The 17,757-nt window shown below is 49.6% G+C and overlaps 1 protein-coding gene across 4 annotated transcripts in view; it reads right to left on the bottom strand.

Annotated features, from left to right (window-relative positions):
* Positions 1-17,757, bottom strand: part of USP24 (ubiquitin specific peptidase 24) — a 2,099,319-nt gene that overhangs the window by 1,630,506 nt on the left and 451,056 nt on the right. For all 4 annotated transcript variants that reach the window (XM_078670143.1, XM_078670156.1, XM_078670149.1 and 1 more), the window contains exons 21-22: positions 17,438-17,578; positions 17,283-17,336 (exon numbers count right to left, since the gene is read on the bottom strand). In XM_078670143.1, the coding sequence (XP_078526269.1) occupies positions 17,283-17,336; positions 17,438-17,578 (195 nt within the window). The remainder of the gene's footprint in view (positions 1-17,282; positions 17,337-17,437; positions 17,579-17,757) is intronic.

Here is a 17,757-nt window from a genome sequence, read left to right as displayed (position 1 = left end):
TATATCTGTATACATTAGCTATGGTTTCCTTACCTTAGAAATCACCCCAGGGGTCAGACTGGATCAGGAGAATTTTTTTTCAGCAGTACCCCTGCGTGTCGGTAGGTGGTGTGGGTCGAATCAGGCGTTCGTCGTTGGCATCGTGATCGCCAGTATGATGTCGCGGTATCTACTTAGACGCCGCCCTTGCGCGCTGACGTCAGTTCTTTACACGACATTCCCCGCCAGAAGCGCAGAGCCATGCAAATTACTGCCACTGGTGCATAAAAATAGGGCCTTGAAAGGGAGTCCCTTACCCTAGAAGTCAGTTCGCAGAACGGGGGGGATTGGTGGGGCGGTAAGGAAACCATAACTAATATATGTCTCTTACAGATATATCTTTACCGAAGGTAAGTAACTTGTTCATCTGTAAGAGATATTAGTTATGGATTCCTTAACTTAGAATAGATACGCCAGCAATACCATCCCCGGAGGTGGGTCTGCAAACTAAGTTCACACCAGACAGTCTTGGAGAACTGAATGGTCAAAGAAGCTGTCTCTCCAGACTTGGCTGTCCAGGCAGTAATGCTTACTGAACATGTGCAAGGAAGCTCACGTGGCTGCCTGGCAGATGACATGAAGGGGGATTCCTCGTCCCAAAGCAGTAGTGGCTGCCGTCTCCCTGGTGGAATGGGCGCGCAACCCCACTGGAGGTTCCTTTTTTCCCATAAATTTTAATGTAAAGAACTACCCATCGAGAGATGGTTTGTTTTTGCACGGCCCGACCTTTCTTGGAGCCCACATAACCAAGAAAGAGATGATAATCCATCCGGCATTGTTTTGTGCGATCCAGGTCAAATAAGAGCGCACGTTTTGGATTCAGGCGGTGGAGCCTCTCCTCCTCTTTAGAAGGATGCAGGGGCGGGAAGACGGTGGACAAAGTGATGGTCTGTCTTATGTAGAAAGAGATTACCACTTTGGGAAGAAAAGAGGGTCAATTTCGGAGAACAACCTTCTCCAGATGAACAGCAAGGAAAGGAGGCTTAAAAAAAAAAAAGAGTCTGAAGCTCACTCACCGTTCCGGAGCAAGCAGTTGATGTCCCTGAGATCCAAGATAGGATGCAGGCCTTTTTCCTTCTTGGGTACCAGAAAGTAGTGGGAGTAACAACCACAACCTACTTCTGGCACAGGGACTTGCTCGATGGCTCCCTTGGCCAAAAGAGCAGCAACTTCCTGACCGAGAAGGGTCAAGTGATCCTCCGATATGCGATGGAAAGCAGGTGGTATAGAGGGAGGGGCAGTCTCGAAGGGGAGGGAGTAGCCCCTTCGGACTATCTGCAAAACCCACCTGCCCAAAGTGATGTTTTGCCAGTGGGGGAGGTGATGGCGGATCCTGCAGCCCACTGGCAACTGGTGGCCCTGAAAAGTTAGACAAGGAGGGTTTAATGGCTGCTGCAGAGGGGGTGCTGGTGGACTGACCCACCTGCTGGCCCCCAGACCCACAACGCTGGGTCCCACATCCCCAGCCACACAGAGGCTGGGTAGCGTGCGCAGACCTATGACCCTGGGTGGAACGTGGTGGGGCACCCCTTCCATAGCCACAAAAAGAAGACTGCGCGAGGCGAGAAGTGGTAGCGAGGCCCAAGGATCTGGCCGTAGCCCTGGAATCTTTAAAGCGCTCAAGCACATTGTCCGCTTTGTCGCCAAACAAGCGACGGCCATCAAAGGGCACGTCCAAAAGAGTAGATTGGACATCACCCGAAAAGCCAGTGGACCTCAGCCAGGCGTAGCGTCTCAGGGCTACAGACGTTGAATTTGTCCTGCCTAGCGAGTTGGCGGTGTCCAGCTCACACCATATGGCGAGCTTCGCTGCATCTCTACCCTCAGTAACTGCACAGGAGTGCATGGCCCAGGCCTCCTTTGGGCACTGTGGCAGCACCTGCACGTCTTTTGTCCTCACAGAGTGGGTGTAACGGCCCAAGAGACATGCAGTGTTCACCGACCGCTGTCCTAAGCTGGTGGAAGAAAACATCTTCTTCCCAGGGTGATCCAGCTTCTTGGATTTCCCATCAGGTGGAGCTGTAGGGAATGCGCCCTTGGAAGTAGAGGCTTGGACCACCAAACTCTCGGGGTAGGGTGTTGGGAGATGTAAATGGGGTCGGCCGGGGATGGGCGGTGGTGTTGCGCAATCATCCTATCCACAGGGGTCTCTGTGCTGGGCTTGGACTAAGTGCCCAGAAGGATGTCAGTGAGTGCCACACTGAACAGCAGCAGGGGCTCTAAAGTGGCCGCAGCAGGTTCAAGCACCTCAGTTAGGAGATTAGTCCTGACCGCCACCGTAGGAAATTCAAGGTCTCAGCCGCCCTATGCAACACCACAGCAAAAGAGGCTCCCTTCTCCATAGCCACCGTAGGGGGAGAAAGCATGCCAAGGTCTGGAGAAGTGTCCAGACCACTAGCCTCACCAAACTCTTTTCTCCAGTCAGGTTCTTCTAACTGGTCTACCAGAGGGTCCACAGACCCCTCCCAGTCCTCAACCTCCTTTGGTTGCCACTCAGGGCAATAGGGAACACCAGAGTAGAATAAGGGTACAAAAGTACCAGTCGGCGCCAGTCCGGCTGTGTGTCCATGTCGAGGAGGCCAGGGTCAACGTTGGTTGGGGACACAACCGGTGTCGGAAGGGGCGGAGGTGTCGCCATGGGATTAGACGCCAGAGGAGGTGTTGTGCGGTCGACCAGCGCCGATCCGGATCCAGGCCTGGATCCCAAGGGGGTCTGCAGCGCCAGGGCGAAAGACACCGGCATCGAAGGCCTAGTACCCCCAGCCGAGTCTACGGGCCCGAAAGGTGCACCGGCAGAGTCAGGCTGTCCAATGATGGAGTGGAGGATTTCAAAAAAGCTACGAAGTTGGGCAGGGATTGCGCCGGCTCCCGGGAAGGGAGGAGGCTCGGAGTGGCACTAACAGGCTTTGCAGGCGGAGCCGGACGACTACCTTCCACGTCACGTCAGCCGACAGAAGGGGAGAACGCGAAGAGCGACTGTGCTTCTTCGCCTTTTTTGTGCTTCGACTTCCCTGAAGACTTTGATGAGGAGTGGTGGTGATGGCTCCGCGACCGGTCCCGCGACCTCCCTCTCACCTGGAATCTCGAGCAGCGCAGAGCCGTCTGCCCGGCCTCTAGAAGCTTTCGGGTCCACTCCCGCAAAGACTTCGGGCCATGGCACGACTTTGGGTCGTGGTCGCGCTCCAGGCACAAGTGGCACACTAGATGTGGGTCAGTCACAGACATCAGCTTGTGGCAGGAGCCACAAGGCTTGAAGCCGGTCTGCCGATGTGACATCCATGTGCACCAGGAGTCGTCGACTCGAAAAAGATGTCGCCAAAAGTCTGAAAAAGAGAGTAAAAAAATTACTAGAGTTACCGCTCTCTCCGGATCTGCGCTGGCTGGCACGGAAAAAGAAAGAACGGACTTCAGCGCACAGGTGTCTAAGTAGATACTGCGAAGTCGATCATGATGTCAACGACGAACGTGTAAATCGACCGACGCCACCTACCAACGCACAGGAGTACTGCTGAAGAAAAATTCTCCGGATCCAGTCTGACGCCTGGGGGTAATTTTAAGGTAAGGAATATTTATGAGTATGGCGAGATTCTCTTCTGCAGGTGCCTTTGAGATGTCACACTTTAAAATCGTTTTTGCACATTCTGTATTGCACTAGGTCTGATTGTTGTATGCACTTTAGCGACTATATTCTGATTCTGTGGCAAAAACGTTTCCTGCTTATTCCAGTAGGCTGGAATCGTACTTCTAAACAGATTTGTGCTTTTATTGTTCTTGCTGACTTTGCACTTTAAACCATTCTAATGCCAGGTTTTTTTGCTATGTCTTTTAAAAATGATACCTAGATAACCTGCTATTTTGTGAAAAGACAATGCCTGTTTTTTTTACCACCCCTGGTGACCAATCTGTTAGTATACTTTAAGTCAACCACCTGGCTAGATCTTGCTGCCCATGTCCAAGAGAGTATGCATGTACCTACCCAGTAAACAAACTGCATTTAACTGAACTAACAGACAGGCTTGCAGATGTAAAGATTATCTTGCCAAAGCGTCAATCCTTTTGGATTCCCTATCTGCAGGATTTGTTGGGAAGGAATTAGGATAGGCTTTTTTAGTAAAGGCCCGCACAAAGATGCTCTCCACTGAAGGGTGAGTAGTTAGGAAGTCTGGATCGGACAGGCAGGCAGGTAAGAGCAAGCCTGGAACAATGTTGCTATCAGGGCATCAGAGAGGGCATTATTAAATGTCAGCAAGGGCTCGGTCAACATCGGCTCTCACTGAAGAATTTGTTAGAACATTTGGGGTTTGTCTCAATTGGGGGCAACTGCAGATCTAGCACTTTGGATGCGCTCTACACCACTGCTACAATCAAAGCTCTTTCTTCTGCTGCTGGCCCAGGTGGAGAGAAAGGCTGTCTCACTGGGATGTGTCCAACCCACTGACATTTTGTAAATACAGTACATCATCAACATAGTGTGGGAGAGTAAACTATCACTTCCTCATCCTCAAATCGGGGGGGGGGGAGGAGGGGGGGGGGGATATGTGTTTCTTGAATAGGGTCAGAGAATGTAAACAAAAGTGAATTGTCTGCTGATAGCTGTATAAAACTGAAGTATACAAAAAAAAGTGATGGATGGAATGACCGATATAATCTTAGCCACTGGTAACTGCTCGGTGTTGCATCCCAGTCCATTATTATGCCTACCTTGCCTCCTTAGTTTGGACATATGCAAATCACTCTTAACCCAGCTCCAATAGGAGCAGTCCAGCCTGAACTGCAAGTTAGGTCCTCCCTGAGCTGAAACAGAAGTGACTCAAGACTGGTTTAACCTTTATTAGGGCTGATCGTCTGGTATAGCTTTGTTCCTCTGGCACAGTGTGCATGTGACCTATATCTGGGTGTACCCAGGCTACATGATCTTGTAGCGCATCAATGGTCAAGTGTAGGCCAATGTCAGTTCAGAGTCCGACAGGAGTGTGGGCACATAGTCTTTCACTGGAGTAAATAGAGTGGGCATCAGAGCGTCAGGATCCGGCATGTCTCTTGGGGCTGGTATGAATGTCTGTACCAGAGTTTATTCGGGCCTGATAAAGGGTATGAAGGTGACGGATGGGGGAAGGCTACTAAAGCTCTGTGGGGCCCAAAGGCACTAAATTGCACTAAATATATGCAGAATAGCCTCCAAGAAAGCTGCTATCGGCTGCAGAGTTAGTGATAGCTTGAGGGGAAGTGTGGGCGTGTCAGGACCAGCTAGCCAGTCAGCCCAGAAACCAGATAGAGTGACTGGATGGGCTAGAGCCCCACATCATCTTTTATGTTTGGACTTTGATTAAGAGTGACTGGCTAGTTACGCCTGACCCCAAAATGGCGCCCAGCACTGAACCCAGCACTGAACACGGCCGACGGATCAGTTTCTAAACATCTGGACACTCCTGGGGGGAGTACGGCATCATTGAGTGTAAGGTGAGCAGCGGATTGCACATAATCAGGGGCACTTCCAAAGAGACTCCCTCACCCTGCTGCAAAAACATACCGGCTCCATGAGGGTGGCTGCAAAACCCTAAGATGGCGACCCAGTAACCCTGACTCTCCCTGTTCAGATCTCTTCGCTGGGGTACTGGACAAACACGCGAACTAGCACATCTACCACCTGGGGTCCATACAAAGACTGCTTCCCCGCGACAACACCCAAACCGCGCCACAGCACCCGCCTCCCCCGGCAACTACAATGTTAGGTTTGCCACCGGTTCAAGGCCACCATAAATGTGGTTAGTGTTCATGTTGCAAAACAACTAAGGAAGGCACAGTATTCACACACAATCAGATTAGTTGGAAACATGAGGCATTTTCCAACTGTAGAACCCGATATGTAATCTATGGAAGTACATGTCCCTGTAACTTAGTATACATTGGAAAAACTAACCAAGAGGTGCGTTCAAGAATACAGCAACATAAATCAAGAATAAAAAACAACGTAACAGCACCCTTGGTCAACCACTGGCGAGAAAAAAAATCACAAAGATACTGACCTAATGTGGACAGTTATCTCGAAAGTGGAGAATGATTCACGGGGTGGCGACTTGGACGAAAAGCTGACAAAAAGAGAAGCCATGCTAATCGTGAAGTTCAACACGGCAATATTGGGACTAAATGAATTGTCCGAAATGTTTAAATTGTAATACTGACAATTTTTCAATTCGCCCATTTTCAGCTTGCCCGCCAAAAATTATACATCTTAGAACTCTATACATGGACACCTCTATTTCTAACGCAGACTGAGCTGATGGACCAGCCAGCACCTTAACCAACAAAGTATGTGACACATTAACATCAATGCATCCTACTATGGATGTCACATCGAGGAATTATATTATTGAGTAGCGAATTTGTAATTTGCAAACAGCGTCTGGATCGGCAAAAACCTACATTTCCAATCTTCCATTGGGAAGAAATCGCGTCATCACCCTAATGTCTACTAATAAATCCAACAAAGCACAGGACATACAAACCTGCCATGTAACATCACTGCTTTTCGTTATAGATGCCACATTGAAGGAATTAGACATCGTAATATGCAGCAGCAAATTTATAATTTATATATGGCGTCTGGATCGGCAAAAAACTACAATTCCTATCCTCCATTGCCGATAAATCGCGTCATCACCCGAATGTTTACCAATAAAAAATCAAATCGTCCCAGCCCCAAAAAACATTGTTAGCTCATGAACCACATTTTAAGGATTTCGCCACAACAAGAGATTCAAATCGATTTTTTTTTTGATTTTTTTTTATTAAACTCAAAACATACATAAACAAAGAAAGAAAACAAAACACAAGGCAGTACATTACAGATGTGTCGCTGCGGCGTCGGGGGAGGGAGTACATTAGCAGTGCAATCGGCAGGGCTATACAATGTGGGAGGGGGGGAGGGAGACCAGGAGCAAGTTTCAAAGTCTGAGGGTCAGTTTCAAAGTCTGAGGGAGGGGGGGTACATATATCACCACGGTATGTATTCCACTGACTCCAGATCTTTCCCCATTTACGGGGCGTGCCACGGGCAACATAAACTGTCTTCTCTCGAAACATGCACCAATCCATGTTTTGTTGCCACAGCAGAACCGTCGGCAGCCTCTGAGCACCCCACAATTGGGCAATGTCCCTCTTCGCAATCATATTACCCAGGGTCACCCAGCGAAGCTGCGCGCCGCTGTAATCATTCGGTTCCCAGACATTCAACAAGCATCTCCTCACCTCAAGCATTGACCGCACACCCGTGACCTCACTCATAACCTCATGCACCCGAGTCCAGTAGCGCCTCACGGCAGGACATTCCCAAATAATATGGAGAAATGTAGCCACGAGACCACAGCCACGCCTACACAGACCATCCACAGAGAATCCCATACACACCAGACGGGGACCAGTCACATACACCCTATGAAGAATTTTGAGCTGCACAAACCGAAGGCGCGCCGGGATCGCCACTTCCTTCGGGGAAGAGATCGCCGCCTGCCAGTCCTCATCATCAAGTTCCAGACCGTCACTGGTCCAGACCTCTCGAAGATGACAGAGGAGGTCAATCCTGTTGTTGATCAGTTTTTTGTATATGAGCGAGATCGTACTGTTCAGGACGTGCCCGTCCAGAATCCGATCTTCCAGCGGGGACGCCTCCGGGATATCAGTGCCCGAGGGGAAAACAGATAGTATGGCATGTCGAATTTGAGCATAGCGAAAAAACTCCCTATCATTCAAGTCATACTCCGCTTTCAGGTCCACAAACGTCTTGACCCTACCCTTGGTCCACACATCATTCACCCTGCTAATACCGATCACATCCCACTTGTCAAAGCCCTTTGATTTCCATAGGGACCCGAGCCTATCAGACGCGTAAAGCGGAGTCGCACGAGTCAGTTTATCTGTCCAGCCCAGAGCCGCCGTCGCACGATACCACACCTGCACGGCTGTCATGGTGGGGCCCGTGAGGGTCCTGCAAACAGACCTCGCGTACAGCGCCCTGTTATAATCTCCGCCGGGCAACAGCCACTTGTCCATTTCAAACGACGGATTCGGCGAAGGGCCATAAGTACCATGGTTAATCGCCCCCAGCTGAGAGGCCCAATAGTACCGGCGGATATCGGGAGGCGCGATGCCCCCGTCGTACCACGGCAGCGTCATCTCCGCCAGGGCAATACGGGATCGGCCCCCCCATAGTAATCGCCTTTGTAGACTCTCGACCTCCCGAAAGTAGCTAGCAGGCACCGTGACGAGGGTGTTTTGGAGCGCATAAAGGAACCGGGGCAGCGACATCATCTTGAACAGTGCAGCTCGTCCCAAGGGGGAGAGGGGGAGCTTACCCCACGAAACAACATCAGTGCGAAGGCGCTGGAGCGGGGGCAGCAAATTGCGCTCATAACGAAGTACCGGGTCCAAGGTAATAAAGATCCCCAGATACTTAAAGCCTTCCCGCACCACCGAAATAGGGCAGCCGCGGGGCAAGAGAGGAGCCTCGCCCAAAAGAACATAGAAGCACGACTTAGACCAATTGATGACGAGACCAGAGTTTTTACGGAAGGAGGTCAAGACGTCGAAAAGAACGATCAACGATTTCCGAGGCGACGTGAGATACAGCAGGATATCGTCTGCATATAAGGACACCCGGTCCTCAAAGTCCGAGTTCCATCTAATGCCCTTCAAAGATGGCTCCCATCTCAACCAGGCCGCCAGTGGTTCCAGAGCAAGGGCAAATAAAAGAGGGGACAAAGGGCAGCCCTGGCGCGTCCCTCTGCCGAGGGCAAATGGGGCGGAGACACGGCCCTTGACGACCACTTGTGCTAAGGGATCGGTATAAAGCAGTTTCACCCAATTAATAAAGTTCGGGCCGAAGCCAAATTTAGAGAGGACCGCCCAAAGATACGGCCACTCCAGCGTATCAAACGCCATAGTGGCGTCCAGAGACACCGAAATGGCTGGTTCGCGCAACGTCCCCGCCCGCGCGAGGACACCATGCAGGCGCCGGAGGTTCAATGCCGTGTTGCGGTGTGGTATAAACCCGGATTGGTCCGGGTGAACCAGATCGCTTATGACAGTAACTAAGCGGTTGGCCAGCAGTTTAGCCAGGATCTTCGGTTCGGCATTGATCAGAGATATGGGCCTAAAGGAGGTGCAGCGGTCGCGTGGCTTACCATCCTTGGGAATCACAACTATGGTGGCCAATCTTTGGTCTGGGGGGGAAGGGAACCCGACTCCAACGATTCCAGGAACATCGACCGTAGATACGGAGCTATCGTGTCCGGACGGAGCTTGTAGAGTTCAATGAGGAGCCCATTAGGGCCCGAAGCCTTCCCCGAGCGGACCGAGCAAATGGCAGTAACCACTTCCTCCACTGTGGGCGGTGCCTCGAGGAGCCCCCTCTCAGGGTCCGACAAACAAGGCAGCGAGAGGTCTCGCAGGAGTAGCTGGGAGTCATGCTCGGGTCGATCGGACACAGGGGAATACACATCCCGGAAATAGTCCGCAAAACAGTCCACAATGTCGGCGGGGTCAGTAAGACTCACTCCTTGCACATTCACAACCACAGGGACCACCCGACTCGCGCGCTCCCTCCTATCCAGCCAAGCAAGCAACTTCCCAGCCTTGTCTCCCACATCATACGCCCCTGCTGTTCCCTGCCCATTTCTTTTGCAGCATCCGTAACTAGTGCTCTGCAGTCAAGTTGTTTAAGACTCAGTAGGTGCAGTCTATCCGGGGTGACCTCGGACTCCAACTCCCCCTCAAGGACAGCGATTTCGTTCTCGATCCGGACAACCCCCTCCTGTTTAACCTTCCTAACATTGCTAATCAAGGAAAGGGCATGGCCCCGAATCACAGTTTTGTACGCTTCCCACAGTGTAACGGAGGAGACGGTGCCCACATTATCAGCAAAGTAATGGTCAAGCGCTTTAACCAGTTCAGCTTTCACCTTTGGAACACAGAGATACCAGGGGTTAATCGGAGCCACTCGGCCCTCAGTCCCCAGCTTCGTATCTATGACTAACCATAATGGGGAGTGGTCCGATATACCCCTAGCAAGGTGTTTTATCTCCCTGATAGAGGAGGCCTGTGAGGAGGGCATCAACGTCTAGTCTCGAAAGACTGCCGTGAGCCCCAGAGTGGAAAGTGTACTGCGACTGTCCCGGGTGGAGCAGGCGCCAACAATCAGTGAGCCCCAGAGTGTCCAAGAAGTCCCCCAGCCAAGATTGAGACCGTACATTTTCCCGGGGAGGGTAACGGTCACACATCCCTGACACTACAGAGTTAAAATCCCCTCCCACTACAAGCTGACCCTCAGGGACCCCCAGGAGTACTCTTCCCAGATCGGCAAAGGTAGTGGCCTGCAGACCAGGCGGGACGTAAACAGAGATCAGGGTGATGACCTTCCCCTCCCAGCGTCCCACAATGGCGGCGTAGCGGCCCTTATCATCAAGGACAATGTCGTCAATAGCGAGAGGGAGGGAGCTCCGTACCAGAATGCCCGCCCCCCCTAGAGCCAGAGGTGAAACCGGAGTGGGCCAGGAGACGGTATCCACGCCTATTCATTGCGTGGCATGTATTGCCAATCATGTGCGTCTCCTGAAGCAACACCACATCAGGGGATAAACGCCGCAACAGTTGCAATACCACACCCCGTTTTATCCTGTCCCCTGTCCCCTAACCCGTTGACGTTCCAACACAACAATTTAAGTCCCCTACCCCCCATCCCAGAAACCAATCCCAATCCCACCCCGCACCAGACGCAACACTATATAGCAGGAGAACATCAACACTATGCCTTGAAGAAAACAAAGAAACACAAACTGCAACCCCCAAAGAACCCCTGAACATCTCGCCCCCCACCCTGCACCCCTGCGTAAGACTCAAGAGCCACCCCAACTTGCAGTGTGCCTGTCGCCCCATCACACAACTAGTCTACGAAAAGAACCCCTGAGGAGGAAGACTCACCCACCCCCCGCCCACACCCCGAAAAGACCAAACATTAGCAGGCAATAGTTGCATAGCATCAAACCACAGCTGAAAGTCAATGCGGTGGCCCGGGAGCCAGCGTCGCTCCCTATTCCTGCTCCACCGGGCCGCCCTCCGCTCCTCCGGAATGTCCAAAGTGTTCAGAATGTTCCTGCCTGGAGGGCAGCGTGTCAAGCCAGGATGGTCGAAGAAGAATGTTCGATCCCTGTACACCACACGTAGTCGGGCCAGGAAGAGCATAGCGTACTTCATGTCTCTGTCTTTCAGCCTCCTCTTCACCCCTTGGAATCCGAGTCTTTGTTTCTGCACCTGGGTGAAGTCTGGGTAGAAACTGACCGTAGAGTTTTCAAAAGCCACAGGACCAGATTGACGCGATGCTTGGAGGATCTCATCCCTGTCTCGAAAATGGAAGATCCGAGCAATGATGGGACGTGGAGTGGCTCCCTGCTTAGGCGGGCCTCCCGGTATCCTATGCGCACGTTCCACGGCAAAGAACTTACTGAGGCCTTTAGGCGCTAGGTGGTTCAGAACAAGGTCCTCCACCAGCAGGTCCACCGAAGAGGCTTCCGATTTCTCCGGGACACCAACCAGACGGATATTATTCCGCCGCACGCGGCCTTCAAAGTCCTCCATGCGCCGGGAGAAATAGTCATTGGAGGCTCGCAAGTTGCCGACTTCTGTCTGTAAATCGGAGACGTCAGTAACGAGGCTGGATGTTTTAAGGTCGAGTGATTTGACCTTCTCGTTGGTCTTCGCAAGATCAGCCCTGATCAGGGTAACATCGATGGCAACCGTGTCCAGCTTATGAGCCAGGGCCTCATACTGTTGACCCAATGTGGCCTTCATGCCAGCAATGGCGCCCATGACGTCCTTTAGCGACAAGTCCTCACCCGTCGAGGAATCCTCTCCGACATTAATCGGGGATTTGGTCGGTCCACCCGGGGAGCCTTTGGCGAGGGTGTATCTGTCCATGACGTTAGACTGCACGGCACCCCCCCGGAGAGCCGGCTTGGTCTTGCGTTTTTCGCCCTCGGGTTTGGTGGCCATCTTGGATATCGTGCCCCGGAGGGTTGCCTGAGACCTGGTGAAAATGGCTACACTCGGTGCGCCCGCAACAGTTTAAAAGCAGAAAGTGGGCACTCCACACCATTTAGTGAGCCACACTAGGCAGGTCCGCAAATGTCGAGATATGGTAGGGTGGAGGGCAACCGAGAGAGGCCGATCCAGACAGAGTCAGAGAGGTCGCAGGGCGAGAAACGAAACCGAAAGTAGACGACCGAGCCGAGGTGACTCAGGCGATCCGTTGTTGTTCGATTACTGTCCGGCTGGCAGAGAAGCAGAGCCCGGGGTGGCACCAGGGAGCAGGCCAACAAGATTCCGAAGTCCGTAACTTCGGTTCCCGGAGTCCAAATCGAAATCTGGAAACAGATAAATGATAAACTGGGCCGTGCCACAAGCGATCCGTCCTCTAAGTCAGGATAGGGTACAGGATAAACGGCGGAGGCGGCGAAGGTCCGGGAGCCCTGTGCTCACGCGACCATCTTGGTTGCGCGCGAAGCTCCTCCCCCAAATCGATCTTTTTAACATAATGATTGGGTAATATGTCCGACAACACTCATGGAGCAATATAAACAGAACGAGCTGTGATCGCACTACACTCCCCATGATCCTTTGCGGACCCGGAAGTGCACGCGACTGAGAAGCGCAGCTCGAGCCAGGAAGGAAGTGATCCGGTTCACCGCTGTGCCCCATCCTGTGAAAGTAAGCAGTTAAGATCCAATAAGGACCCTGTCTCTTCTTTCCAATAGCCTGGTGGTTACTTTGCCTAAATCCAACACTAATTCTTTTAGATACCGCCGGCGGGGCCACAGAAACAAGTTCTCCAACCAGCCTGAACCTTTGTTTAAGGTATGCAACGCGTCGCAATTATTGTGTAAAGTTGACACAATGCCACTCAAAACATCAGTCAGACTTTACTGACTGGGTCCCTCTTTCTCTCTTCAGAATATTGAAAGCCAGGCAGCACATACAGAAATTAGGACATTAAGACCCACCAATAAGTAAGTGATGGCATGTGGTGATGGCGTTTGAGACTTGTGTTTGCTCCTTTTGTTGGGTTATGACTGATTTTTCTACATTAGATTGTAGTTTGACGACGCGAACAACAATATCTTCCTCGACACTCAAGAGCGAGAGGTAAGGTTTGGAAGCTAGTAGTAGTGGGTAGGGTAGCAGTCGGATATCACTAATTCATGTTTTAAAGAAAGGTTTTCTTCTTCCTTACAGATTATGGTCCTGATGAGAACTCACAATTGATGCGAGTTCGAAACGCGTAGACTGCCAAAAAACGATAGGATTTAAACAATAGATTTATGTTTAGTTTAAGAATTGGTTATAGGCTTTGCCTGTGACTATTTTGATTCCGGCACTCATTTAATTATTGATGTGTTTTTGTTTTGTCTGTAATTTTTTGTGATTTGTTGTATTTGGTATGATTGATGGTGGACTGATGGTTCGAATGATGAAACTCTTTTGATTGTATTATTGTAAATAGGAATGTCTTTTTTGAAATAGGAATGTGATTTCTGTTGTGTACATAAGGTTTTTAAAAAAACAAATGCAAAATTTGATAAAATAAAAAAATCAAACATAAGAGCTTTAAAATAATAAGAAGCAAATAAAAATGAAAAAATGGAATTCAATCCAGTAAAACATAGCGTTTTTGTCGTATGTTTTGACTAAAAATTGTCAAGATAATTCGGTAGCGGCACGTGCACTTTTTCTGTTCATTACAAGCTTGTGGCAAGCTGTGCCGTTGGGAGCCCAGACCCAGTGGTGTTTTTTTTTCTTTTTCTGAGGGGCCCAAAGGCACTAAATTGCACTAAATATATGCAGAATAGCCTCCAAGAAAGCTGCTATCGGCTGCAGAGTTAGTGATAGCTTGAGGGGAACTGTGGGTGTGTCAGGACCAGCTAGCCAGTCAGCCCAGAAACCAGATAGAGTGACTGGATGGGCTAGAGTCCCACATCATCTTTTATGTTTGGACTTTGATTAAGAGTGACCGGCCAGTTACGCCTGACCCCAAAATGGCGCCCAGCACTGAACACGGCCGACGGATCCGTTTCTAAACATCTGGACACTCCTGGGGGAGTACGGCATCATTGAGTGTAAGGTGAGCAGCGGATTGCACATAATCAGGGGCACTTCCAAAGAGACTCCCTCACCCTGCTGCAAAAACATGCCGGCTCCATGAGGGTGGCTGCCTAACCCTAAGATGGCGACCCTGTAACCCTGACTCTCCCTGTTTAGATCTCTTCGCTGGGGTACTGGACAAACACGCGAACTAGCACATCTACCACCTGGGGTCCATACAAAGACTGCTTCCCCGCGACAACACCCAAACAGCGCCACAGCACCCGCCTCACCCGGCAACTACAAAGTGGCAAGATCAACTCTGAGGTGACCAGAGCGAGGGTCCCTGCAATTCTTGACGCCCATCGAACGGCTTTGCGTTCCCCCCTCCGTCAGGTGGGTGCCACTACGTCAGGTTCACCCAGCATACACGCAATGGGCACAACATCACGTACCACTCCTTCAGTCACCGCAGCAATGGGGAAACGGACAGCATCGCAGCATGCCGCGGCCCCACGTGACCGCACCAGAAAACATGCCTCAGACCCCGACATGGGCCTTAACTACAGCACCTCTACCTGACCTGTCCATTTCGGACAAACTGAACAAGGTCTTAAAGACCATGCATCCGGTCTTAAACATCGACCGCTACGTCACAGGAAGCCAATGGAGCTGCTTCGTATGCTTCATCATGCTCCAGTAACTGTTTGTAACCATGAAACTGTTACCGACCTACCTACCCCCTACCCCTCCCCCGCTCTACTCCTCTCCACTTTCCTGCTACTGACCTCTGCCCTCACCTGTCCTGGCCCTAGTCCCCACCCTGTTTACCTGTGAATTTTCCCTCGTCATTTAAGATCTAGCTATTTTGTCTGATGCCCGATGGAGCTACCTGGTTTAGCTATAGGGGAGACAGGTCAGGGATTCCCTCCTTGGACGTCACCTACCCAGTCGGTCTTTAGCCAGACTTCCTTTCGTCTCTCCTGTCGCCTCTTCCCGCATCCTCCCTCTATTCATGTCTCTCCTTCTCTCATCTCTCAATTTATTGAGACTGAACTATTTTGTCTGATGCCCGATGGAGCTACCCTGTTTAGCTATAGGGGAGATGGTCAGGGGACTCCCTCCTTGGTCGTCACCTACCCAGTCGGCCTTTAGACAGACTTCATTTCGTCTCTCCATGTGGTCTCTTACCCTATCCTCCCTTTCTCACCTTCCCTGTCCCCTCCCCTCTACGCTCGATTTATTTTGCCCCCCATGTTCTTTAAATGTTTCCCATTGAGACCTAGCTATTTGGCCAAAGCCCGATGGAGCTACAGAGGAGATGGGTTTTGGGACTTCCCCCTCGACTGTCACCTACCCAGCCGGACTTTGGGCAGACTTTCCTTCGTCTTTCTGCCATATCTCCCTCCCACCCCTTTACCCTTACCCCCTTCCCCTCTACTCTTCACTTATCTCATTTTTCTATGCTCTTGTAATTGTTTGTCTAGCAACTGATGTAAATTGGAACTGATGTAATCTTGCAATTTGCTTGAACCTCATGTAAAGTGCTCTGATACCTCCGGGTCTAGCCAGCGCTATATAAAACTCTTTAAAAAAAAAAAAAAAAAAAGTCCACTTTGAGCAGGAGTGAGATCTTTAATTGGACTGTGACCTCCTCTTCTTAGGTTCACTGATGTAGATAGAGCTTCATCTAATCGTCCTGCCTCGCTTTTGGGTGCATAAGGGAACACATGCCATACGACTTATGAGTCGTGACCACAGCCCAGGTGCCAAAGATACTGTGCAGTCCATGACAGGCATCTGCTTTCTGGAGTCTCTGCATGACTGGATGCCTTTAGTTTTTGGAAGGGGCCTCATTTCTGAAAATACAGTCTGAACGATTTGAGAATGTGTCCAGGCAACAACAAAGTAGGGACTGTAGACTGATCTGCAATGAAAGGCACAGAAAGGTACTAACGTCCCTCTGCTCGTCACTTCTGGTGCGGTACTAAGACACCACAGAGCTGACCAACGCCACCTGTCGGCACACAGGAGCAGTGTTGCTGAAGTTCTCCAGATCCAGTCTGGCAGTTAGAAGTATCCAACAGAAACCAGGACTGTGACGCTGACAATATCAGAACATGAACTATGATAAGCAAGCACAGGGAGAAATGTGCCCTTCATAAAAGAAGATTAAAGTACCTATGGAGCAACTACTGAGGGACCTCCAACTTCTTCACAAAATACTTAGATCAGAATTCACCAATGTACAGTAGCCTGCACAATAATTACCAAAATATCCCAACCTAATACTCAGACCCAGGTGAGGATCTTCCTCCACTCCTCCCCATGCTTAAAATGTCAATGCACCTATGACCTTAAGTGTCAGTAACCACCATAACCATAAATAATACACCTAAAATATCCATTAACCACACTAACCTGAGCCTTAACTCAGGCTACCGGGGTATGATGTACAGCTGATTAAGGACAATTTTACAAGATTTGCCGGCCTACACTTCTAGTTCATGGAAAGGCATATGGCTTCAGAGTGGAAACCAGTAGAGACTATAGAACTGATAAGCAAGCCATAGTGATTCAGCCCAGCTGACAGAGGGGAATGCCAAGTCTAAGGCGAAATATATGCCACAAACAAAGGAACTATAGGTGTAACAGCAAGAGTGAATGTAACACCCTAAAAATGTGACTAGGAAACCAAATATCAGAGTAACAACTGAGATGCTAAATGCAAGTTCACAGTTTTCTGATTTATCGAAAGTAAAATTTTAACTAATAAAACATCAAATCAGTGAAGAGGGGTAATTAATTCTGTTACATTAACTACGTGACCTAGAAAAAAATTCTATTTAGCAATCTTAAAGAAACATAACATACTAGTTATTTACGTTATCTTGTTTGTGACATTATCCATGTTGCCTCATATTTACCAAAGTACAAAAATGCACCAGTCTTCCAGGAAAACTTCCAGACCTACTTATTTGCAACTATCTGCTAGATTTATATAAGACGAGACCCCAAAAAAAGTTGGTTGATACAACAGGATTGACAGCATACCAAACATGTGCAACACAAAACCACGCCACAAGATTAAAAAAACTAATTTAAAGTGCACTCACCTCAAGCCTTGTGTAGCAATCTGCAATAAACTTCTTGTGTAAAAAGACTGAATCCTAAAAAGTGATAATATCAAAATAAGGTGAGGCAGACAAACATAAAATAATCTAAAAAAAAGTGGTCTTAAAACTGTGAGCATACTAAGTCATTACTCTACCTTTTTAAGCCTTGGATTTAGGTTAATATAGCTATAGTTGATTATCAGCTGAATGGCTTCATTGGCTATCTCTTCATCGGGTGATTCAACTGCAATTTTCCAGATGAAATCCATACCCATTAAATCAACTTTTTCTACATGCTGTATTTAAGAGAATGAAGATAAAATATGTTAAATGTCACATCTTATCTTGTGTGCATGATGCCACATTCCACTTTATAGCACAGCACTTTCCTGGCGTTACATTCACTTGAAATCGTTGCTTGTACAAAATAAACACTTATTTTCTACTATATGCGAATGCCATTAGGAGCGAACAA

This window comes from Lissotriton helveticus, chromosome 1_2, assembly GCF_964261635.1.
Source record: "Lissotriton helveticus chromosome 1_2, aLisHel1.1, whole genome shotgun sequence".
Taxonomy (NCBI): Eukaryota; Metazoa; Chordata; class Amphibia; order Caudata; family Salamandridae; genus Lissotriton; species Lissotriton helveticus.
Note: the sequence above shows the minus strand (reverse complement) of the source record. Positions and strands in the feature narration are given on the sequence as shown.